The sequence below is a fragment of the Semicossyphus pulcher genome, unplaced genomic scaffold (genome assembly GCF_022749685.1).
Source record: "Semicossyphus pulcher isolate SPU_LCO1_2020_fin unplaced genomic scaffold, fSemPul1.0.p SCAF_22, whole genome shotgun sequence".
Taxonomy (NCBI): domain Eukaryota; kingdom Metazoa; phylum Chordata; class Actinopteri; order Labriformes; family Labridae; genus Semicossyphus; species Semicossyphus pulcher.
Window position 1 is genome coordinate 18,582,790 of NW_027211696.1, and position 25,006 is coordinate 18,607,795.

The 25,006-nt window shown below is 42.1% G+C and overlaps 2 protein-coding genes across 5 annotated transcripts in view; one reads left to right on the top strand and one right to left on the bottom strand.

Moving 5' to 3' along the window:
- LOC138601749 (ceramide transfer protein-like) overlaps positions 1-13,623 on the top strand; it is a 30,140-nt gene extending 16,517 nt beyond the window's left edge. For 2 of the 4 annotated variants that reach the window (XM_069672907.1, XM_069672909.1), the window contains exons 6-20: positions 2,408-2,515; positions 2,675-2,813; positions 4,284-4,367; positions 4,825-4,982; positions 5,131-5,223; positions 5,318-5,404; positions 5,510-5,602; positions 5,791-5,862; positions 8,625-8,720; positions 8,845-8,977; positions 9,073-9,143; positions 9,232-9,360; positions 9,475-9,604; positions 10,494-10,630; positions 10,731-13,623. In XM_069672907.1, coding sequence (XP_069529008.1) covers positions 2,408-2,515; positions 2,675-2,813; positions 4,284-4,367; positions 4,825-4,982; positions 5,131-5,223; positions 5,318-5,404; positions 5,510-5,602; positions 5,791-5,862; positions 8,625-8,720; positions 8,845-8,977; positions 9,073-9,143; positions 9,232-9,360; positions 9,475-9,604; positions 10,494-10,621 — 1,521 coding nt within the window. In that variant the 3' untranslated portion in view covers positions 10,622-10,630; positions 10,731-13,623. The remainder of the gene's footprint in view (positions 1-2,407; positions 2,516-2,674; positions 2,814-4,283; positions 4,368-4,824; positions 4,983-5,130; positions 5,224-5,317; positions 5,405-5,509; positions 5,603-5,790; positions 5,863-8,624; positions 8,721-8,844; positions 8,978-9,072; positions 9,144-9,231; positions 9,361-9,474; positions 9,605-10,493; positions 10,631-10,730) is intronic. The other 2 variants (XM_069672910.1, XM_069672911.1) reach the window with 1 other exon arrangement.
- Positions 13,624-13,659: 36 nt separating this feature from the next.
- Positions 13,660-23,037, bottom strand: LOC138601748 (3-hydroxy-3-methylglutaryl-coenzyme A reductase-like). The gene is made up of 20 exons (XM_069672906.1): positions 22,965-23,037; positions 22,236-22,439; positions 22,004-22,115; positions 21,811-21,898; positions 21,318-21,402; positions 21,100-21,205; positions 20,513-20,619; positions 20,303-20,422; positions 19,039-19,172; positions 18,670-18,941; positions 18,433-18,581; positions 18,148-18,342; positions 17,581-17,739; positions 17,336-17,493; positions 16,830-16,935; positions 16,562-16,732; positions 16,060-16,200; positions 15,785-15,943; positions 15,132-15,286; positions 13,660-14,613 (listed from the first exon to the last, which is right to left on the bottom strand). Exons 2-20 carry the CDS (start codon positions 22,395-22,397, stop codon positions 14,580-14,582), a joined length of 2,613 nt encoding a protein of 870 aa, XP_069529007.1. The 5' UTR covers positions 22,398-22,439; positions 22,965-23,037; the 3' UTR covers positions 13,660-14,579.
- Positions 23,038-25,006: the final 1,969 nt, after the last annotated feature.

Genomic DNA, 25,006 nt, shown 5'->3' on the forward strand with positions numbered 1-25,006 from the left:
CTGTGAAACAGGTTTTACAGCTAAAATAAACATTACAACAACAAAAACACGAGGTGAAAAATACAAAGTTTTGTCAGGGGAAAACAAAACTTTCAGAGATGCAAAAAAAGAAAAGATTTTTTCCTTTTCTCTTATTTTTTAAACTTTTTTTGTCATTCAAATGTTTATTTATTTTCTGCTGATTACAGACAAGAACAAAAATATGAATGATACAAAGGTGATATGGAAGGATTCACAGAGAAAGAAAAGAAAAAAGAAAAAGACAAAAAAAATAAAACAAAGCCCCGGCACCTCAATGTGTCATACATCAATATATGCATCTACGCATGTATGCACTTACAGTTATCGTATGTACACGTACACATACTGCTCCTTCTTGCACGTGCTCTTACGTTTTCTTTTGGTCACGAAAGGTGAAAAAAAAATCAGGAAGAAATTTTTAATCACCCATCTGGCTTTTGTTTCACTGTTTCACAGAAGACTCTTCTCACCTTATAAAACTTTAATTTTTCACCAGTTTTTACAGACGAAGATGTAACTTTGAGAATTTTTTTTTTTTGCTCACTTGCAATAATTTTCCACCTGTGTCAGTGATGGAAAATTAAGAAATATAGAACGAATATTCAACCAACATTTGTTTTGTAAAGTCAAAAAACACAGGAGAGAAAACAATTTAGATCAGACTTAAAAAATCTACAAAACTAGACTTTTTTTTTGTCTCACATGCTTCTCAGGCCTTTTGTAGAAGTCACTTTCTCCCCTAAGTGCATTTAGTATCTGCACAATGTTTCATATCTCTTATTATTCTCCAAAGTCAGTAGTGTGTGCAGTCATACACGCATGACTTGCTGTGCTGCATGCATCTTAACATAAAAACAGAAGTAAGAAATATGTAAAATATGTAAATTATATCTACAATCAAATAAAAAGATGCTGAGAAATGGGGTCTATTATGCGGTTTACATATAAATGCCAGGGAAATATAAATGAATAAGAGTTAAATAGAACAATGTCTTTAATACTGTTCATTTAACAGAGTATTGCACAGTTGAGTTATTGATTTATTTAGTATCTCCTGATTTGATCAAACATCAACACCTCTCTTTGCTTGCATTTGTGTCCTGTCCTCAGACAGATGAAGCATCGCTCATGCAGACACATAGATAGTCCTATCTGTGATGATGAAGTCACTGGGGTAGCAGCAGTATGTTGGCTAAAGGGCAAGCAGCAGCAGTGACTCAAATCCATGTGAACACAGGCGGAGTTACTTCTGGTCGTTGACCGACAGTTACCCCAGGCTCTTGCAAATGCCAGTCACGTGCGTGCTCGTCTCCTGCCCTCTGGTGGTCGAAACTGGAAATGCCTCTTAAAGGGGAAAACGCATCTCTGTCGCTCTTCTCCAGCAGCGCTCGCTGTGTTGTTGAACCTTTTGTCTCTGCTGTCCCCAACCATCTATTTTGAGGGCCGGGCTGTTATGTAAGAGGAAAGGGGAACCAGTCAGGTTTACAGGAAGTCAGTTGATGTTTCAGTCGTGTGTCCAAGGTGACTGAATCTGTGTCATGTTGTGTTGAGATCACCCTGTCAGAATGTTTCACTGCAACATTAGGAGGCCTTCGTGAAGCTGTGTTTGCAGTTTCTAATTGTGTGCATGGTATTTTGATGCAACACAAGTAACTGAAAGAACTGCTCATGTAGAGTTTTGGGGCAGCAAATGATTAATATTTGAATCGTCTCTTAATCTAGAACATTTTCTTCTTATATATCGATCAGTTATTTGATCCAAAAATGCTGAAAAAACATTCAAAGAAATTTAAAAAGGGACTTTTGTCTTGCTTTGTTTTGTCCACAACCTGAAGATATGGTTTATTTCCACCTCTGTGATAATAAAGTGAATAACATATTTAAATTTAAGAAGCTGAAATCGGATAATTTAGACATTTGTTCTTATGATATGGCTCAAAAAGATTTACTGATTGTCAAAGTGGTAGACCATAAATGTAATATGTGAGAACCATAACGTATTGTTTCTCTAATCCATGATTTATATGCTTCCTTTATGTTTTACTACAAAGGAAAAGGTCAGAATTTCTAGCAGAACACGAAAGAATCATGTTGAAAACGTAGAAATAAACTGGCATTGATCGTATAACAAAGCCGAGGGTGTCAGGTGAGAGCACATCAGATCACATGGACAGAGAGGACACAGATTACCAGGGTCAGTTTAAGGAGGATTATTGGCAGTTGAACTTTGTGTCACTGGGTTTGTTTGGTAAGTCACTGCTTGTTGCTGCTGTCTTTTGTTTAGGTGGCTTACATTAGTAATTAAACTGTTAATTAGTATTTTATTAATTTAGGATACTTTGCAACAACTCGACTAACTTGTTGCCCTGTCTGTTTTTCCTCTTAGGCTGATTCAGGATATGGCTCAGAGTCCAGTCTGCGGAGACACGGCTCCATGCTGTCTCTCACCTCAGCCACCAGCGGCTACTCTGCCACCTCCACGTCCTCCTTCAGGGTAAATATTAAGAAGAGCGTCGGCTTCAGTTTGGTATATTTGTTGGCACACACGAGCTGTTATTTTTGTCAGCACATTGCAAACTAGAAGTGTTGCATTATGCATGTAAATATAAACACAAGTCTAACCACTCTGTTGCTTTTATTGATCTGTTTATAGAAGGGCCACAGCCTGAGAGAGAAGCTGGCAGAGATGGAGACCTTCAGAGACATCCTGTGCAGGCAGGTGGACACGCTGCAGAAGTACTTCGATAGCTGTGCAGACGCCGTGTCAAAGGATGAGCTGCAGAGGGATAAAAGTAAGACCCACAGACACCGACACTGCTGTTAAACCGTCCTGTTGTTACTCTGTAGGGAGCAACTGAAGTGAAGATTATTTAATTGGGAAAGTGCCCTGCCATTTGTCTCATCTTTTCTACTTGTGTTTACTTACCTGCAAGGCAAATTCCTTGTAGTAGGGACATGCAAGAGATAATATTGAGTATTTTTCACCATGTTAAGACAAAACAATTAAATAGATCACAAGGAAATCCCACAAAATGTATCTATATTGAAAATATTAGTTGGTTGAAGCCTCGTCTGTTTTTTCACACAGATGTTGTTAAACTGGAAGGTGCAGATTTATATTATATATATATATGTTAATTAAAAGTTAGAGTGATAATTTTAAATAAATGTCTGTTAAGGCAACTTTTGTGAAAAAAAATCACAAGCAGCGCCCAGTTAGTGACGCGTTTTCCATCGCCCAGCAGTGGTTGGTCTGCCAGAGAGGGTAGGCGGAGCTAAGCGGCTGCTTTTCCGTTCTCTGCAAGTGTTGCGAGTAAACAGTAATCTACTATGGCTGAACACACAAAGAAAAGATGGATGACTACAGATACAACTTCAACAAGAAGTGAAAATCCAAAGAAGAAGAAACAAACTCGACGCTCAGATGAAGCAAACAGTCTGAAAAGGAAAGCGACCGTCAGCCAGGAAAATCAGGAGTTACAACCGGAGCGATGAAACGGATATCATCGAGATTACAACTTTAAGGCTTTTAATAGACAAAACAATTGTTCAATAAATCAGAGGAAAATCGCTATATTGAAAATATTAGTTGGTTGAAGCCTCGTCTGTTTTGTCACATAGCTGTTGTGTTAAGCTTGGAAATGTGCAGACTGACACAAAAGCTGTATGTTAAAATACGTTGATTAAAAGTAAAGTAAAGAATTCCAGGCACCAGAAATAAGAACTTATTACAAAAAGAAGGCTGACTCTTAAAAACCTCCTGCGTGTCAAAGAGACTGTTGAGCTTTAATATTCCATTTATAGATTATGAAAATATTTGTCGTCCAGAAGAACCAAGTACAGATTCTTGTAAGGAATGTGTTTGTGTTTGCGGTGACTCAGAAAGCAGTTATTCTACAAGCCCCCTCCGCCTCACCCCATCTTGGCCGGATGAACATTTGCTAATGGCAGCCTGCACTGTGCGCCTGTGGATGACCGCAGTGAATGAAGCCCTGCTTTTGTTCTCCTCACCTCCCTCCCTCTCTCTCTCTTTTCCTCTCTCGCCCTCTGTTCATTCTGAAGATGAAACCAGACCATTGTCATGTTGTCCCGCACAGCAGAGTTCTGTCAGTCTGATGGTCGGCTGTGCTGGAGCTTAAGTTGTGAATGGGCCACAAGGCGGTACCCTGCCCTGGGACCCTGCAGGACTCTCTGTAGGGCCTGAAAGAAGAGGCCCCGTGTGCAGCAGATACCTGTAAATGTTTCCTTCTTTCTTCTTTCAGTCGTGGAGGACGATGAAGACGACTTCCCCAACACTCGGACAGATGGAGAGTTTCTGCACAACAACAACGGCAGCAAAGAGAAATGTGAGTGATGCAGAATCTTTACTTCAAGTCCCTGAAGAAGTCTACAACCTTCCATAATCATGATTAAAACTTTTAAACTAACACTTTAAATCTCATCTCGTGGTGGGGGGATGTTTCTTCAGGCAACATTTGAGTCGATCCTTCTTTTCCAGCTCTTTGGGGAATTATTTTATGGGGACAAATCCTTTATTTTTGTTTGATTTACTTACTGAAAGGCTTAAAAGGTAGCACAATGTCTACGTTACCTTTGTTATCACTGTTATAATTATAAATCATTTGCAAAATATATGTGTACAAATGTTGTCCACTCTTCTGCTGGGATCAGGGAAACATAGATCCTTTATTTTTTTTGATCAGGTGTCTTCCTGTCGTACTCAAAAGTCAGAAAACATTACAGTAGTTTGGTGTTCGTTTCGAGTTGCGTTTGTTTTAGTCCCTGTGCTCCTCTTGTGTGCAGTGTTCCAGTCCTTGAGTCCCAAGGGAATCAATGGTATAGATTTCAAGGGTGAGGCCATCACATTCAAGGCCACCACAGCCGGGATCCTGGCCACTCTGTCCCACTGTATCGACCTCATGGTGAAGAGAGAAGACAGCTGGCAGAGGAGACTGGATAAGGTGGGAAACATTTGGATCCAATTCAGCATTTTCTATCTAGTCCGACCATAGTGATCTCTTTTTAAAATGTGTCTGCAATAAAAAGGATGCAGGAAAGAAATTTGTCCAAATTGTGGTTTTGAAGTGCTTTTGATTCTTGTGTTTGCAGGAGATGGAGAAGAGAAGAAGAATAGAGGAAGGCTATAAATCCGCCCTCAACGAGTTGAAGAAGAAGTCTCATTTTGGAGGTCCAGATTACGAGGTGAAGCACCTGTTACATTCATCCATAATGCAACATGATATTCTAAGTTGTGTGTGAATTTTAAAGTCATGTCCCCTCTGCACTTTCTTTACAGGAGGGTCCAAACAGCCTCATTAATGAGGACGAATTCTTCGATGCGGTTGAAGCTGCGCTCGACAGGCAGGACAAGATAGAAGAACAGGTAAAGAAAAGATCACACACGGTCATTGCTTTCAGAATAAACCTTAATATATTTTTAAAAGCTGATTATGTTCTGGAGTTTAATTCTGTGGTTGTTTGTGCGCAGTGTCAAACTGATAAGACGAGGATACAGAGATCCAGCCCGGTCCCCCCTGCAGACGTTTATTCCACCTCCGGCTCGCACAGATTCTCCGACAAGGTTGTTCAACCTTTTACACAACTACAAACTACCTCCATCACTCCACCTGCTCCTCCTCCCTTCATTATTTTTCTCATTACACACATCTTTAATTTTTACTCCTCACATCCTGTCATTGTAACGTTGTCTCTTCCTCTCCTTAATTTCGTCCATCACCATCTTCCCTTCTGTTCTCCTCCTCCCTGTAGCCTCATAGTCAGCCTCCCCCTGCTCTGATAGTCAGCGCCCCTCCTCATGACGTCCACAGATTCAGCACAGAGGTAACCCACTGCCAGAGCTCAGCCAGGCACACTCCCCCCCTCTGTGTTTCACCTGTCCACACTGAACACCATGTTTGCATGACTTAGTTACAGTGAGCTTAGTTATTAAAGCACTGGATGAAACTTTAACTCACTGCAGCAGCATGAAGCATGAGCTACCATTAATAAAGGTTAAAGGTGAATTTAACCTGGGCCCTATCTTTTTACATATTTTCTCTAAATGACTATGAGTTCAGAAAGTTTTGGAACTGTTTGAGTTTGATTCAGCAGCCAGGAAATGGACTGTAATCGGTGCAACACAATCCTTGGATGGAATGAGCACAGTCAATGTCCACTTAGTGCATGATTTTGCCAGCGACAGACTGACAGAGACCGATCAGATAAAAAGCTTTTATAAACCATAAACAGCTGTTACATTGCTGTCTTTATAACCACCAGACTCCATTGGTAAAAACAGTAATTTTACCTTGCAGAACATGTACTTGTGTTCTACTGCTGCCTCGATCAGATAGTTTGTTTTGTGTGATTTTGGTGATTTAAATAGCTCGTTCAGATTCAACACACTGGTTTTGTATCACACATTAACACAAACAAATCAACCAATCGAGGCAGAAGTAGACACGCTAATCCTCTTTTGTGCGAGGTTAAATGACTGTTTTTGTCAATGGAGTTTGGTGGCTTTGAAAAGAGCAGTGTAAGGGACCAAGCTTTTTTTGTAGTTGTTTTCAATGAGAGGGACACCTGCGCGCTGCTTTCCTGCGTTTGTGAGGAAACGCTCTGAGTGCCTCGAGTTGAATGTAGAGGCGGGCCTTCTGTCAGTTTACAAAATCACAGTTAGGTTCAAGTCCATGTGAAATGAAAAATATCATTTTAATCCTTTTAGATCACATCCCCAGTAATATTGTGCATCTATTTGACAATATAGGCCAAAAAACAAATACAGAAAATCAATTTCTTCGTATTCTTGTATCAAAATCCGATCATTTTTTCTTCCGGTAAAACTAAATTTCACGCGTGCTTACGTAAGTTAGCACCAAACAATTTCAACCAATCAATCTGCAACATTTAGCCGCAGAGCACCAAGAACGCTCGGTCAGTTAGCTAGCTGCTGCGCCGTGGAGAACGTCTGTCTACGCCCACTTCTCAACGATCAAATCAAATCAAATCCCTCTAATGATATGTCCCGCCTGCACGTCCTGTTTCACTCGGAAACACGTCACGATACGGAAGCTAGGTACTCTCGGAATGCCGTTTCAGCTCGACTTTAATGACAGCTTATGATTCGGTGGTTGCCTTAACAACAGAAAAAAAGGTGCAACGAGCTTCTTTTTTTCGGGACCTAACACCTGTTTTTTGTTGTAAAAAAAGCATCTCACTCCTTAAGGTCCCGATCACACAGAGCGCGTTTCGCAGGCTGTAAAACGTGAGGCGCTCTGCAACGCAAAAGCAGCGCTCTCATTGAAAACAATGACAAAAAAGCCGCCCCCAGCTGCTAAAACGTGCCCTGTCTGATCGGGCCCTAGTCTTTCTCTTCAGGTATCCTTTTAGTAACGTTTGCAGACACTTTGAATAACAGTCTGAGCCTGTCAGTGGCAAAAACAAGCACTCAGGCTGTAATAACTAAAATGTAATGTGCCCGATCAAAGTGAGTCTGCTGTTTCACAGCTGCCTGCTGCCGACAGTCTTCTGGAGCAATTCCAAAATGTTTTATGTTATACCCTATAGATTAAAGATATATTTATTGTCTCTCCGGTTACACAAGTACAACTGTGTGAAATTCTTACAGGGGGCTCCATTTAAAAAGGGGCACATAATAAATATAAAATACATAAAATATATAAAATATATATGACTAAAGCGGTACTAAAAATCTAACTAATGTACATTTAAAGCAAAAAAAAAAGAAATATACAAATATATATTTAAGGGTCAAGTGTGTGTTGCACAAGAGGTTGAATTGCACATGTATGTAATATGTAAAAATAGGTCCCAGGTTTAAATGTACCAGTATTTCCCCTTTAAAGTGTAAAACATGTTCCCAGGTATGTGTGTGACATAACAGCTGAAATACGGGTCAGCTCGGTACATTGAATCTTTGTCTGCTCCAGTGTTAATGTTCTATGTGTACAGTTGTTACCATGAATAGCGCTGTTGTTCACATCTATTGCATTGTTCGAAGAAACGGCTCTGAGGCTGAGAAATGCACTCTGGGTATAAGAGTGTAACTCACCTTTTCTTGTCCACATGGTTACGTCTGTGTTTTTTCTGCTGTTTCGTTGTTGCTTCTTGTTTTATTCAAAAGAGTTGTATTCACATATTGTCCTGTCACTTTTGCTGCCCAACATATATAAGATGCTTGTGTGCAGACGGGACTTTTTAACCAGCAATAGAAAGGACAGTAACATATCCAAACATGCAGGCAGGTCATTAATCGATTACTGTAGGAAAGCAGTCTTATTCAATGTCCATTCATGTCTTTCTATTCATCATTTGTAGATAAAAACAAATTATAACACCTGTAATTATAGCCTCGTTTTAAATGGTCACTCTTGATATATTTTGAGTGTTATTTTAAGAATGAAAAAGGTAACCATGGTGACCTCAGAGGATGTTAAACGCACAGCATAGTTGCAGTCTGTGTCTGGTTCCTTGCACTCACTGACACCATTACGCCGTGCCGAGCTGATATACGAGCCCCATTTCCAAATTGTCATAACACAATCGATCACATCCTCCCTCCGTCCCCGGCCTTGTGTTCACAGGTGGAGGAGATGGTGCAGAATCACATGACCTACTCCCTGCAGGACGTCGGCGGAGACGCCAACTGGCAGCTGGTTGTGGAGGAGGGAGAAATGAAGGTATGAATATTTCAGTAACTGTAAATCACTTTGTTTACACCTGATGCACTGCGTTTTCTTCCACCCAGTCAAAGCCCACTGCTGCACACATCAGACACTGATAATAACACGATTGTGTTTGCAGGTGTACAGGAGAGAGGTGGAGGAGAACGGGATCGTTCTGGACCCGCTGAAGGCCACACACTCAGTGAAGGGGGTCACAGGTCACGAGGTGTGCCACTACTTCTGGGACACTACCTACCGCAACGACTGGGAGAGTACGTCTTTAAATCTACCTGAAAGCTAGTTTAAAACTATCTCCAATGATTAAACCGCTTTATTGTAACACTCTCATGCTCTCTGCCTCTTTTAGCAACAATTGAAAACTTCAATGTTGTGGAGGCGCTGTCCGACAACGCTGCGGTTGTTTATCAAACTCACAAGGTAAGAAATCGCTGCACACTGTCTGTTTAATCACCTTTTATCTATGATGTGCTGAATCTGAAAGGAGACGATGTGATGTGTGTTGCAGCGGGTGTGGCCTGCCTCTCAGAGGGACGTGCTCTACCTGTCTGCCATGAGGAAGATCTTAGCCAACAATGAGAACGACCCTGACACCTGGCTGGTCTGCAACTTCTCCGTGGATCACGAGGATGCACAGGTGAGCCGTTGAACCTGCTGTGAGCTGTTTGCAGACACCGTGTGAGGAGATTCTGAACCATAATCACGCCGAAGCCGCTTCTCTTTCTTAACTCTCCTTCCTGTCGTCCTGCAGCCGTCAAGCAGGTGTGTCCGTGCCAAAATCAACATCGCCATGATCTGTCAGACGCTGGTCAGCCCACCAGAAGGAGACAAAGAGATCAGCAGAGACAACATCCTGTGTAAAATCACCTACGTCGCCAATGGTACGTTTCTGTTTCATTGTTAGTTTATCCAGTCTTTAATTTACTAAAGCCTCATATGATTGCTCTGCTGAGGGCAGTTATATAGTCCGGAAATGCTTGTGTTTCTGATGATGAGCTTTGGGTTGCATTATATATTTATGAAATTAAAGTCTAGTTGTTGAGGCAGTGCATTGTGCACGCAGGACACTGTTCAATGTGTGTTTGTGGAGTGTCAGTCCGCACCATCATGACCCTAAACTTAGATTAATTTAGAATTATAAACAACTTTTAATCAGCCAATTCTGTGCGAGCAAATGATTTGTGATCTACGTCATGATGATTTTTGTGATATAGTGCCGGGAATTACTGGGAAAAATAAGTGTTTTATAATAACTAATTGTAGGCCTGATATTATGTGATAGTAAGGAAGAGAGAAATGAGTGCCTCTGGAGTCTCCTGTTACCACATGTGCTCCTGGAGAGTTTGAGAAGGGGTGCAGAAGGAGAACAAAACATGCACGCAGTTACTGGTGTGGTGTTGGAATAGAAACCCCGAATGCAAAAGGTCTGCAGTGAATACGGACCAGTATATCGTACAAATACACCCACATGCATCAGCACACTTGCCCTCCTCAGGGTGTTTTAGTTTGGTTTGGGTTCACTGCCCCTTAAAACATCCACAGGAAGCTACATGTTGCGATTTTGTAATGTATTGGCTGATAATTATCAGGAGCTTCTTCCTTTCAATATTCCAATTGAATGCCTGGAATTTTCTGGGTATTGTTAGTTTTTTGCCGACATCCTAACCATGGATGGGGATGTTTTTTCCTCTTTAAAATCAATAGTTAGTCATGTCTAAAGCTGCCTCAGTCCTTCAGCTCAGTAACATTCTCCTCTGTGTGTGTGTGCAGTGAATCCTGGAGGCTGGGCTCCGGCCTCGGTGCTCCGCGCCGTGGCCAAGAGGGAATACCCGAAGTTCCTCAAACGCTTCACCTCCTACGTCCAGGAGAAGACGGCCGGCAAACCCATCTTATTCTGAGGCCCACGGGTAAATCACGCGTTAACGTGTCTGATTTGATGTTTTCATTTGTCCTCCTCTGAAGCTTTATTCTTCTCATGCAAAATTATGACGTTTTCTTTCTTTGCAGACATGAGGAGAGAACTGCACGAGAAGCCGCTATAATCAGACGGACTGCTTCTCTGCTGCTGTGACGGGACGGGGAGCTCCTAAAAGAATATATTTTTCTCTCCCAGCTCTCGGATACAAGTTAGTTCCAGTAAAGGAAGAAGGGTTTCTGGTGCCCTCTAGTGGCTGCATTCAAACATTCGTTTCTCCTGAGCGTTTAATGAAACCTGGCCTGATGTTATAACTATTTCAAAGTTAATTCCTGCTCGTTTCTCCCTCTTTTCTTGCGATTTAACTGGCAAAATACTTAATAGTGGGGATTGTTTTGAGTGTCATAGAAAACAAAGTAATATAAGAAGAATGCACCCAGCGGCTCCTCCCAAAGAGAGTTCTTGCAGCAGCTCCTGACGCCTCGGTCGATGCCATATTTCACGCTCATGTAGAGGATTGAGTGCAGCCAACATGTCAGCTCGTGTCTCTTTCTTACAGATATATTAATATATAAATGTACGTATGTTCTATAAGAGGTTTGTAAAAAAGAACCAGATCTTTGCTAATAGACTGAAATATTTTATTCTTGCCATTTATAGTTCCTATTTTCAGTAGATGTATCTCTCTCGTTTCTCCATACTTAGTCTGTTTCCAGCGTTCTTTTCAAGCTGCTAACTTTTTGCTAGTGAAACATCAACGATCGACTTGAAATGAAAATCATCTTACTTGTATTAAGTCCAGAGGGCTGTCATTAACTCATGACCCCGATGATGTAAGACTTGACCTTTCCGACTGCGTCCCTCTCATGAACACGCCGCTCAGCGGCGCCGACGGAGCGACGAGTCCAGAGGAGTTTCATGTACATTGTTTTCTTTGCTTTCTATTTGTGTCGTAGCACATATTTTGAATGTTGTACATAGTGTCACTAGCATTTCTCTGAAGGTCTTTTTGTGACTGAGTCGAGCCCGAATGCCTTAGTGTAGGAAAAATATCGTTCGAGAAGAGATGAAGGCTGCTGTAAGAGCACCAAGAAATCACTAGTTAAGTGCCTCGTAGCTGATTATACCGTCTTATCTCCCCGTCTCTCAGTTTCACGTATATTTACTGAATGAATGAACCAGCTCACTCTTGGTATTTTTAAACCATGCACCTATTTTTTTACATATTTTGGGTCTTAATAACTTGCATGTAAAGGAGCTTTTGTACCTCTTAGTTGGGTGAGACGGGGTGTAAATGCTCCGACATTATCGCGCCCAAAGTACCACCACTTTTGGTTTCATAGTGTTATTTAAACTGTCTGACTTCATTACAAAAAGGAACCCTACAGAGAGACGGCTGTTTCTCGTTTGGAAAACTCTTTAAAAAACTGTTACATCCCTTTCTTCAAAGCCACCAAACTCCATTGACTTAAACGGTGATTTTAGCTTAACACAGGAGTTGCTGATCTACTGATGCCTTGATCACTTTTTGTGTGTGTGTGTGTGTCTTACTCAAGTATTGTTTCGAGTCAGAACACCAAAGGCTTGAAATAACACACAGAAACTAACCGGCCGAAGCAGCTGTAGACCAGTGACTTCCTTCTTCTGTGAGGTAAAATGACTGTTTTTGTCTATGGAGTCTGGTGGCTTTGCAGAGAGCAGATTAACAGCTGTTTTTGCCACTGAAAGGCTTATATTGTTATTTAAACTGTCTGACTACATTACAAAAAAGATCTGATACCTCGCTCTCTTAAAAACCACCAAACTCCATTGACAAAAACAGTAATTTCACCTTGTGTAATGCAGGAGCTGCTGATCTTACTGATGCCGTGATTGCTTTTTTTTGTATGTGTGTTATTGTCTGTTACTGCAGCATTAAAACAGCAAAGGTTGAAACAACACACAGAAACTAACCGGTTGAGACAGCAGTAGATCAGTGACTTTCTTGTTCTGCGAGGTTAAAATTGATGTTTTTGTCAATGGAGTCTGGTGGCTTTGCAGAAAGCAGATAAATGTTTGTTTTTTGATTTAATAAAAAACATGTTACCTTTTTAAAGATGTTTATCTCATAGGGATCCTTTTCATAATGTTGTCAATCTGAGCCTGTCCCGGCGTTCTGTGTGCTGGCTGACGCAATCAACTGGAGAAATTCCAACACTTTTTGTAGACCCCAAAATATGTAAAACGACAGGTGCAGGTTTAAAGGTCAAAAACGTTCCCTCTGAGGGCTTGCAGGATATTTCTAAACACTGAAGTATTATCCAGATTTATTTCAGTTTAGTTTCAGTGTAAGAGCTGCTTCCTCTTGCTTTATTTTTGTGTGCCTGGTATTTGTTACATGTGCTGTATGTACTGGCACGTCAAGTACTGAAACTATTCCGCTAATACACAATGAGCTTTGGTCTATGTAGCATGGATTCCCTGTCTGAAAATGTAGCTTTATACACGTGCAGGGCTGCAAAGGATCTCTGTGTTCTCCGTGTACTTGCAATTCCTAAACTGTTAAACTTTGGACTTGAACCAAAACCTTTTTCAATGGTCTTAATTTCCAGACGTTACATTTCAAGTAAAGCTTCAGTACCTGATTACTTCTTCCACCTGTGGACAGCACAAAATGTATTTTCTTGGGTCATGTCAGTGATAGATTTGTTTTCAGTCTGCTCTTTGATTTCAACGCCTCTAGCAGATCGATGTGGACGAGAGCGAAGCCAGATGATGCTCGGTGTCTCTGAGTGGAAAGAAGCCGGGCTGAAGCTCGTCCACTTAAAAGCATTTCAACATTTTTAACAAGTTTAGTCGTTAGCAACTTGAATGTAATTAGAACTGTTTGTTTTTGTAAATAATTTGTTCATACTAATGCTGTGGGATCAACTTACAAAATGTACTGTGACGACATCGCACTTCTTCTGCCCTGTTTGAAAGTGAAATAAATAAGTTCATCCTTCACTGTTACGTGTTTCTTCATGACAAATGAGACGTCGCTTACAGGGAACATACTGTCATTTTTTCTTTAAATGAAACAGCACAATCTTTTCACATTTAGTTGCTGTAAATTTAATATTCTATCTATCTAGAACATGCTATGGCTGAGCTTCTCCTGGACGTTCTGTATGTAAGGCCACTTCATTGCTTGCCAAAAAGAAAAGGACAAATCCTGCAGAAGCTGAAGTCAGTGATGCTTTAAACTCAAATCCTGTTATTGTTCCGTTTATAAACTCACTGGGAAAATGTTTTAAATAAGTTAATATGGCTTTAATTTTCCAGTATTCCTCCTCGCCTTAAAACAAACCTGCCTGTAACAACCTGTCTGCTTCTTCGTCCTCCCTGGTACCAGCAGCCACAGTCCATCTACAGTATACACAGTATACAGTAGCACCTTAATTCAATACAACACTGACTCAGTAAATCGTACATTCAGACAGAACGTCGGCATTTTAAGCCTCGCCTAAAGCAGCTGTCTCGAGCAAGCTTTTGGCAAGTGCAAAGATTTGTCAGAGGAAACCAGGATGTCACAGCCGTGTGAGTCATGCATTTCAGACCGAACATTGTTTGACAGGAGAAGCTATTCAGAGGCACATTGAACTCGTGTGGTGGATTCTACCAATCCAACCCGGTCAGTAATTCACAGTCATCTCAAAGATCAGTGCCAACAACATTAACAAATGCTTTCCAATCCCTCCTGCAGAGTTCAGCTGCAGAAAAATGGCACAAATAAATAATGGCGACGCAACATCTCAACCTAAAAGTCTTTCTTTGTGCCGTATGTCAGAGGAGACACAAGTGAGCACATACTGGTTGTGGTCTCCAGCGTGTGTTGGACTTCATTTATTAGGAGACTGAAGCCTCTGTGTTGAAGCTGGAGCGCTCGCTCGGTCTGGAAGATCTGACGTCGACGGTTTGTGTCACGCAGCCGACTCCGAAAAGTTGGTTTTAGATCTGCGAGCAAATAAGAGAGCAGAGTCAGAACAGGGAGAAAAATAAACAAGGAAAGTGATTAAACAACAGTCTGTATAAAAAGATGGCCGACATGACAGCTCCTTAAAAGTGAAGCCAAACCCTCTCTATCGCCCCCTGCTGACTGGCTGCAGTATAGCTCATAAAGCCCGCCTCCTCCATGTTAACAGATGGGACATGAGTCAAACCATAAAATCAAACATGGTTTCTGTCATTATAGTTAGTTCTTATCATGCTGATTTATGTCCAAGTGTTCATTTTTCTAACAAGTTTGCTTTTAATTAGTTATTTGATCCTATAAAAAGGGGGTGTGGCCTCATGATTGACAGCTCTGTTGACAAATCGTGCTCCTGCAGCTCTGGCTACAAATGATGTCACCATGGCAAGATGGCAGCGCCCGTCACGGGAGCTATTTTGGCTTCAATTTCGTACAATTTTGAGCAGATGGAGACGCGTCATCCTTCTATACACGGTGTACAGTCATTGGTAAAATATCGAACCTGTTGTGGGTCATGTGGCTCTTGACGAGGTGTCCAGCAGCTAGAGCGGCCATCAGGGAGAGCTCTCCTGCCAGCACGGTGCCACAGACGATGCGGGCCAGCTGACGGGCGTTCTCGCCCGGCTGGTCTGAACTCGTACCTTGAACACCGAGCATCTAAAGACAAAGACGAAAACAGCTGGTTGGTGAACTTTGCACAGCAGAGAAATAGAAGAGAACATTTTGCTTTAATGTCTACACGTCATCTTTGGGGCAAAATACTTTAGTTATAGATTATACAAATTAATGTTTTTTTTCCTGCTCATGTTCGGTACGAGAGTGCATATTCTTCAAAGTTTAATTCCAACGTTAACTGTACATTTAAGTTCTCTGGTGATTGTTCCTTTAATATCTATAAAGAACTTTTTGTCAGGTAAATAAATTCCCTTTTTTCTGGAGCATTTCTCTGTTGGACTTTAAGTCGTAAAATAAAATAAAATAAAAGGCCATCTTGTTCAGTTTCACTCAACCTTCCTTCCTCCTTGTTGAACTAAAACCAACATAAAAAAAATACTTTTTAAAGATTAAACACTTAAAACATAAACATCTTACATGAACTGAAACCATCTTGCTCACTTATATAAGTTAAGAAAAGAAGAGTACAGGTGACTTTACCTGCAGACAGGCCTGCTGAGGTGGCAGGTTGGTGCCTCCTCCCACAGTTCCCAGCTCTATGGAGGGCATCGTGCAGCTGATGTAAAGATCCTCCCCATCTGGACCTGCAGGCTCCATCTGAGTGATGCAGTTAGAGCTCCCCACCGTCTGAGCGGGGTCCTGAAACACAGAGCATCAATAATTATGCAGCCCAAGTTTAAGCTAAGTAGCAAAAGTCACCTCAGGAATAAAAGGTCATTTAAAAAACAGCAGGAGTCAGAAGGCTTCAACGTTACCTGTCCACAGGCGATGTAAATGGCTGCTACAATGTTTGCAGCGTGAGCGTTAAAGCCCCCGATGCTGCCGGCCATGGCCGAGCCAACCAAGTTCTTGTTGATGTTGAGCTCCACCAGAGCAGCTGTACTGCTTTTCAACACCTACAAATACATGAATGTGTTGATTTAGTCAGAAATAAGCAGCAACAAATGAATAAACACAGTAAAACAGGCTGCGTCCTACACACTGTGCAACTAACATACCTGTTTAAACTGCAGAGAGAGGTATTTTATTGTGTTGCAGTATTTTGCCCAAAGGATGGCGCTATAATCAAGCTAAAGCTTCGTCACAGACGTGCAGCGTTATGACCGCCGGTGAAAACAACAACGTTACCATAGGCTGAGCTCAACTACCGCACCGGTAGCTAGCTGATATTCTAGTGCGACTTATATTCCAGATTTTACGGTAAATAAATATATAACCTGTGCTTTGATCCTCGGCTGATAAGAGTTAAGTCCGTACCTCTCTGACCACCTTGGCGGGGATGGTGGCCTCACACACAGCAGACTTCCCTCGGCCCATGATCCAGTTAATGGCAGCAGACTTCTTGTCAGTGCAGTAGTTTCCGCTGACTGCCAGGACCTCCATGTCTGGATACTGCTGCCTGAGTCTGTGCAGAGCATGCTCAGTCCCCTGAGAAAAACAGATACTGTTCAGTCTTTACAGGAGAAACACGAAAACATTGTACAGACAATAAGCTGACTGGAGACAGGAGGAGGCGTGTTTATACCTTGGAGAGCATGTTCATGCCCATGGCATCCCCTGTCTGAGACTGGAAGCGGATGTACAGGTTCCTCCCGGCTAAGCCCACCAACAGCTTCTCCAGACGAGCAAACCTACGAGAACAAATGCTTCTTTAATATCTGTATATCATCGGAATGCACGATAACATTTTACAGACGTGACCAAAGAAAACCAAAATACCAGCGCTTGACTGTTATGTTGGTCAGGCTCTGATAATATCTGATATATTGGCTGCAGTGTTGCACTGACATTAGGCTTGGGCAGTGTCACAGGAAACCAGGGTATTTAGAAATCCAGATGGCATGACTTTTTAGACGCTCATTTTTATATTAAACTGATACAGATATTATGTAGAGGTGATGCGTTGTAATGCACAGCATGCACCAGCAGAGGTCAGGCTACTGCTGGAGGACCAGGTGAACGGCAGAGCTGAGAGAGATGCTCCAACTGTAACAAATAATATTGGGCTCCAGAAAACACCACCAAACTGACCTGCTGGTCTGGTCGAATGCCTCTTTGATCAGGCTGAATCCGTCCGAGGTATCGAGCCACACTTTGACTTCTGCAGCCCGGCACGCTGAGGGCAGCCTCACCACAGGACCCCTGGTCATACTGTCAGCGAGAATCCTGCTGCTGCAGCCCCCACTCAGCTGAACAGGAAGCACAACAGTCAGCAAACACACACACACACACAAAGTCAACAGTGTGGAGAAATACACTGTATATCCCAAACTTACAGAAAGAGCTCTGCATCCTCTGTTGGTGCTGGCGACCAGGCAGCCCTCTGTGGTCGCCATGGGGACGTGAAACTGCTTCTCATCCAGCAGGAGAGGACCAGCGACTCCCACCGGCACCGGCATGTAGCCGATGACGTTCTCACAGCAGGTCCCCATGACCTACAGAGATCAACGTAAGGTCACACAGACTGGTTAAAGCTGCAGCACAGATACACATTTTCTTTGTAGAGATCAATACATTACATTTCATATCTGTGTATGAGAGAGCCAGCAGCTCCCACCTGTCACTCAAGTGGCCCGGCCGCTTTGATTTAAGGCTAAATATAATTTAAACAGCCAAGTTATATAAAACCCCCCGTACAGTGATCTTGAACCATAATAAGCTTTTCATAACAGAACTGCAAACACAATTGGCATTTTTCCACCTGCCGTCATGTTATTTCTTGGTTTCTGGAGCCTCATGTGGCCACTCGAGGAACTGCAGTTTTTTGCACTTCTGCATTGTCCGCAGTTATAACCAGTTCTGTTCGTCTGGTTTTGTTCTGAAGATATTCATGCTTTAAGTACCATAGTGTAGTCGTAGTCCTTATACGGCAGATCAGTCAACGCAGAGGAAACAGGCAGTTTGGGTGAAAGCATCTCCCTCCTGATGGCCACGCCCCTCTCTGGAGTCTCCAGGACAGCTTCCAGTTTGTAGTTTAAGATGTTACGAGAGGCTACGAGGTTCATCACCTCTTTGTCGCTCAGAAAACTGGCCCCTTTCTGAAAAGCAACAAGGGCAAACCGGTTATTTCTTAAACCTTCGGCTAAACGCACGATAACCACAGACTTCTGTCTGCTTTGGAGACTTACCTTTGGATCTGAGAGGATGCCCATGCATTCCTCAAGCGACCGGGTCCCGGAGTTAGTGCTACTTTGTGGAAGACAAGGTGCTGGAGCAGGAGACTCCCCAACACATGGAAGACAGGGGCCATTCTCCACTAACGGGGCTGTATGAGAATCTGCAGAGAGAAAATACATTTAGGTCAGAGTTTTAATGTTTTAATCAGCGAGTACAGACGTTATCAAGCTAAGCAAGACAAGTCTCACCTTTCTCTCTGAGCGCTGTGTCAGCCTCAGAGGAAGCCTTACAGACAGCTGAGGATGCAGGGCTGTTTGGTAAGACACCGTTCATGATCTTGTGCGGTTTAAACTCCCTCCTGCAGCAGTCTCCTGTAACTCTGGGCTTCTGAGTCGAAGGGGAGCTGATGATGGGACCCTTGAGGGACAGGGAGGACTCGGTCTCGGTTTGCTCGAAGAACACGTACTTCACGGCCAGGAGAAGGGCAAGACCGAGCGTGATCACCTGCTCCAGGTCCATACTGGAAGAAGGAGGAGAGTCAGGAATCAGTGGAGACTGAATAAACATGAGAATGCTTTTGCGGAATAAAATATCTTCCTCGTTTGATGGATGGATACCTGCTGAGCTTCAGGGGCAACATGGGACCAGCAGAGTCCAGTCTCTTTGTGATTGGCCCCTCAGCCGTACGGTTGTTACCTGGATTCTCAGCTGCTAAGCGAGTTTGAGCGTGAACCAAGGCCAGGCCCAGAGACTGAGGAGGACAACAGGAAAAAGAAACCCCAGTTAGAATCGGCTGATTACGAGGGCTTCCACGGCGAGGACATTTTCTCACCAGTTAAAGGAGCAATTCACCTGTGGAAAAAGCTGCCGTCAGTCAAAGCTGGTGTTCTCTTTCATCAATAGAAGCAATAATATTTGAAATTGGCGCCATAGCTGTGGAAAAAGTTGCATGCAGCTACCATAATGGCATTAGCTCCCCATAAAAGCATGATAGGACTGAGGTTGAAAATCGGCTGACCTAAAAGTAGTGTTTGTAAACTTTAGTGTTACAACTTCAAATAGAGCTATGCAGGCCGTTTCATTAACCCTCTAGAGCTCAGAGGACGCTTAGAAATGTTTCTGCAGATCGTTCGAGGGGGTCGAGAGAGTTTGTGTGGAGGAGGGAAGAGTTCAAAGGGGGGTGAATGTTTCAGAAAGGAAATAAAGTCGTGACAACACCGGTGTTACAGATTAAACCTGACATTTTACAAGACAAGATATTTGCCGATGATGTTACCTGAACAGTGTTTACTTTCATCCGTTGTCATCTAATGATGTGTCGTGCTGTTTGTGTACGAACATCTTGACTCAATTAACACCTGCTTACATGTTAATATTGACCATTTAATTAGTATTTATTGGCTATCTGGCGTGAAATACGCCCTCGCAATGATTTGATTTGTGTGACTCCAAATCTTGACACCAAAAATTGGCAGAGCATCTGCGGTGCGTTCGGCAGCTACACCTCGACTCCTGCTACTCTGTGTTGCATCTCTGCTACTGTTACACAAATACTTGTAGTGTTCAGCTTAAAAAGTGTGGCACGCCCGCTCCGTTACCAGCCCGTATATGTAGCCACAGTGTTTACAAGCACCAGAGTGACGTGCCACTGATAGACACGCTAAAAAGCCGCCACACGTAACTAAAAGCCTGCCTCGATCATCTCGCCGACATGATCTATGACAGCAGCAGCGTCACGTCGCGTGCTTGTTTACAGTCACAGAATCTGCAGCTCAGCGGTCAGTTCACTCTGTGCTCTCATGAAGAGCTGCACTAACGTGATATCAGACGGACTTTTGTTGTAGATTAATGATGGAAAACGAGAAATGACATGTAACTCACCATAATGATTTTAACCCTCTGAGTCACAGGATTGGGCTTGTTGTCCTCTTCTTCAGCCAGCACACAGGCAAACTGGCTCAGCTGCCAGATCGGACGGCCCTCACGGCTTTCCCTCGACAGCTTCACACACAAAAGGTAGCAATCATGAGATGAATCAATTAATTTCTACTTCCTGTCTAAACTTTAACAACTGCTGCTTATCATCCTTACCTCCAGAACAAGGGAGACACAGGCAGGGAAGAAAGTCATGAAGACGAAGTAATTGGCTAGGACAGACATGCAGCCGAAACAACACATGATCTCCAACTGAGGCACACCTGGAAAACAAGAGAAAATGTAACATTTGTTACACAAATGAGCTTCATATAAAAACCCTTCTGTTATCGTTTGGAGGAAAACAATCTCTCCTCTCGTCTGAGGACATCCCAGCAATAGAGTCTCTGTGGCTTCTGCTGTAGCCAGAGGTTATTTCAGCCAAAGACTTCCTGTTCAGAGCACTCTTCATTGCTTACAGTCCGACTACCTACTAATAAAACGAGAGTGGAGTTGAGAGACAACTTCTATAACCGTATTGTTAGCTGAACTTATATTCAGATGTGTTTATATAGATTAATAAAATGCTAAATCGTTGATCTTTTGCTCTGCACACAGACCTCTCTCCTGCAAACAGCCAAAGCCAGCTGAAACACTGAGAGACCAGGACGCTTCAGACACCAACACTTCTCCCCCCTGCCTACAGATTCTTCATTTAAAAGCTAATTCTGTTCATCGCAATTAGGAGGAAAATAAATATTTACCCGACATGGTGCCAATCCCAATAACCAGACACTCAACCAGAGCATCCAGGGTGAAGGTGGGGCCCAGGATGGCCATGCCCTGGGAGATGTTCTCCCTCACCTCCTCCTACAAGACACAGGACCATGGTTCCAGTCAGTGACACTTTAGATACATTATATATTTATCTTACTTCAGTTGTATTTCAATCATACAAACAACCACGGTGTGCGACATTGACCTGAGAGTTTGAGCTGAGGGCAAATTTGGCCAGCGTACAGGCTTTGGACAGGTCAATGAGAAGGAGGAAGAACGGCAGGGCTTCACTGCAGGGACAAGAGACAAAAATTACAATCAGGGAATGACTGACCAACATTTCCAAGTGTTTGAAAAGAGACCATTTTAAGCTCCTTTTTAAATCAAACTGCTAATGATTTATCTGAAAGTGCTCAGGTTGTGTTTCTTTGACATCCATATTTAAGGATGTGCAGTTTGTTTAAACTAGAATCCATAATTTTACAAACTTTTAAAGCTACAGCAGCCTTTATATTATTATTATCTTTTTTGTCTTTGTTCATCTAGTGTAATAACAATGTGATAACTAAGGTATGACAAAACTGCAACAGACAACAGCCACCTCAAAGCTGAACCTCTCCAAGGCGCTATTGTTTACTGGGGAATTGTTTCCATTAACAATGAATTCAGGTATATCTAAGTGCATGTGACGCACTTACTTCAGACCCGTCAGCTCCTTCCCAAAGAAATGGATGACCACTGTACTAAAAACAAAGCTGGAAAATACTGTGAATAACCCCGCAATACCTGCAGGAAGAGAAACAAACGCAATTGTTAAAAGTTTTCTCCATGAAAAGTGGGGCGTTTTAGTATGTCAGACAGTTGATTGCTAAACAAGTGTGTCATACCCACCCAATATATATTTAGATCCCAGTTGTCGCAAATTCTTGAACTGGAAATAGATGTAAATGATGGCCATACAGCGTGTAATTGTTAGTATGATTACGTCACTGCTGTGGATTTTCTGTAAGAAAAACAGGCACAAATGTCTTTTAACACAACTTCATCAAGTCCTTTTCCCTGCTTACATTAAAGATGACCTGCCACCTCCCATCACACCAGCCTCCTCTCAGGCAAGACTCACCTCCTCGACTTTTGGGCACTCATTCCAGCTGCACATCTGGTTGCTGACTGCCAGGTTGTTCATAGACATGAGACAGACGGTGACAGCGAGGGTGCCCACTATGACCTCCCACGGGTGGGAGGCCACCAGCAGGCCATGGAGCCGGAAAAGACGAGCTAACATGGTTCCAGGACGCCTTCCTGCTACCTAAGGTCAAAGGCTCACCTGCAAGTTAATAAAAGAATATAAACAACACCCCATGATTGCCTGTAAACGAGACCAGATAGGGTCCAGTTAACATTAATGTGCACGATTATGATATGAAAGACGTTGCCACACATTGTCGCTGATGTGGGGACGGAGATAATTGCAAACAAAAGCCTAAACCTTAACTGTCTGTATGTTTAGCTAGCAGGTGCTACACATTAGCTTCTTCTTAAAGCCGTCCTAACAATGCCGGTAAATTAATGGAGACTAACTCGGGTGTTTTCTTTAAGATTTATAAAGACAATGTCCGTCTTCCTATTATAGTTGGGTCTCGTAGTATACAATGTACGCTGACAGTTACCCAACGTTACAGCTACTACCAGAGGACACCGTTAGCCTTGGTTAGCACTAGCTACATTAGCTGTCACACCCAAACTCTCTAACACTTCATACCAAGTTAATTTTATCCCCAGCGTTATAACAATTTTATAGTGACTGTTTAATAGAAGCATTGGATTCACGTAATTTTAAATTTGGACTTACCTGTGGTCAGAGAGTCCTTGTCATGATGATAATATATCTCTAACAAACCGCTCAGCTAGCTAACATATTCAACATGGCGACGCGGAAACTCTGACGTCATGATAACGTGATTCATCTACGTAAAACACGTCATTGGGCGTGTTAAGGCACACGCAACATACACAACGCAGCTGACACTGGAGGGAATTAAACTAACAGACTTAAAGTGTAATAATAAGCATATTCGCCAGGCTTTTCATAGGAAGAATAAAATTGTACCAAGAGGCACATTTTTTTGGAGGTCTACAATTGAGAAAATATGCCGGAAAAAGGCTTGGCTTTTACCATATACATTTCAATATTATTTAGTATTTCAAATAAGGCTAAGGATTTTAACATTTTACACAACATATACCCTGCAAACTGTCTTACTGCTAAATGTATAGACATTCATAAGTATTGTACCTTTTGTAAACATAATTTAGAAACAACTTCTCATCTGGTTTTTGAATGTGAAATATCCCAAAAATTCTGGTCAGATGTGAAGTCTTATTTTGACCCTGCTCTGTTTACTCTTTCATTCTTAAAGATATTGTCTGTTACTGTGAAAACCCAGAAGATTGCACTCTTGAGTTTCTCATTAACTTCATTATTCTCTATGCAAAGTTTTTCATTCACAAACATACATTTTCAAAATCAGTACCTAAGCTTCTAACTTATCTTTTGGAACTAAAATCCTTATTTAAATCAATACGCTTATTGGAAAGAGTATTAAGCTTAGGGAATATATGAACGCTTTTTTCTTGACTCCTCCAACTGAATACCTTTATGTATCTACACATGTACCCCTCTGTCTTTCTTTTTTATTTTCTCTTAATATGATTTAATTGTCCTTAATTACTGTCAAATGATTTTCTTATGTTTTTGTACCAATCTTATTCTTAATTGTATGTGCCACTATATTTTACCTGAAAGTTTATACTTGTTTGTTATTGTCAATAATCCCAAAAAAAAGAATGAAAATATACTGCTTTTTCCTTACGAGTAGAAGTGCTACTGTGCGTCCCCGTATGAGTAACAAACAGAGACTCGCGTGTTGTGAACTCTCCGATGTATGCCCATGATGCGCCTTTAAATAGCAGAGACAGCCTGCGCCACAGAGTTGCTTTCTGTGTCCTAAAGTTAGCAACGCGCCACCTGTTTGCCTGACCACACCTCATTTTAAGACCAACACGCCCATGGGTGCTAACGTGGGCGCAAGATTACCTGCTATTTACATTTATCAGGTGGAAAATAGCAATGCGGCTCTTTACACTGGGTGCACGATAGGGCCCACTGTGTTTGACCTGTCAAAGGTTTGTCTAAACCCACCAAGGAGACACGATATGCATTTTATATGCTTGTTTTAAAACACACTTGAAACCTAATTCTATGAATTCATACTTGGAGGTTAAACAGTTGTTGAAGTATAATCTGATGCTTGAACAAAGTTGTTGTTTGAGGATTGGTCTTGCTATCATTACACATGTTGCTGTGTGGCAGGGAAGCGTTGGGAGGGAATCCGCTGTAGTATCCAGGCACGACAGACCTCCTTAGGATCCTACGGAGAGGAGGAAGAACAGGAAGAAAGAGGCGATGGAAAGAAGCAGGATAAAAGAGTGTAAGCGTAGCAGAGGGTTTTTCAAGAAATTCAACCCAGTCCAGTTGCCTTTTGGAATAAAATTAGAACGACCATGACCGGGATGACTGAGAACCTTCACAAACAGGAGAGGGTTTGATCAATATTTATTGGAATGCCAAAAAGGCCTGGTTGTTTTCCCTAATAGATAGCTTCAGTTCACAAGAAAGGACCCTACCATCAAGAAACTAATATTGCTTACATAACTTGTGATGGCATGTTTTTTCATGGCTGAAACAGGACAGCATGCAGGATGTGTAACAGGTAATCGGGACAAGAATAAATGAATGACAGCTGCACAAACTAAATAAATAAATGCATATTAATTAACAATTTCTTCATCTTCAATGACAAGACTTGGATTTAGATCCATATTTATTAATGT

Coding starts and splice junctions, on each gene's coding strand:
- LOC138601748 (XM_069672906.1), bottom strand. CDS start 22,397: ATGTTAGCTCGTCTTTTCCGGCTCCATGGCCTGCTGGTGGCCTCCCAC. Junction 21,403..21,810: donor AAGGAGCTGACGGGTCTGAA/GTAAGTGCGTCA, acceptor TTGTCCCTGCAG/TGAAGCCCTGCCGTTCTTCC. Junction 15,287..15,784: donor CTCAGCAGGCCTGTCTGCAG/GTAAAGTCACCT, acceptor CTTTGTCTTTAG/ATGCTCGGTGTTCAAGGTAC.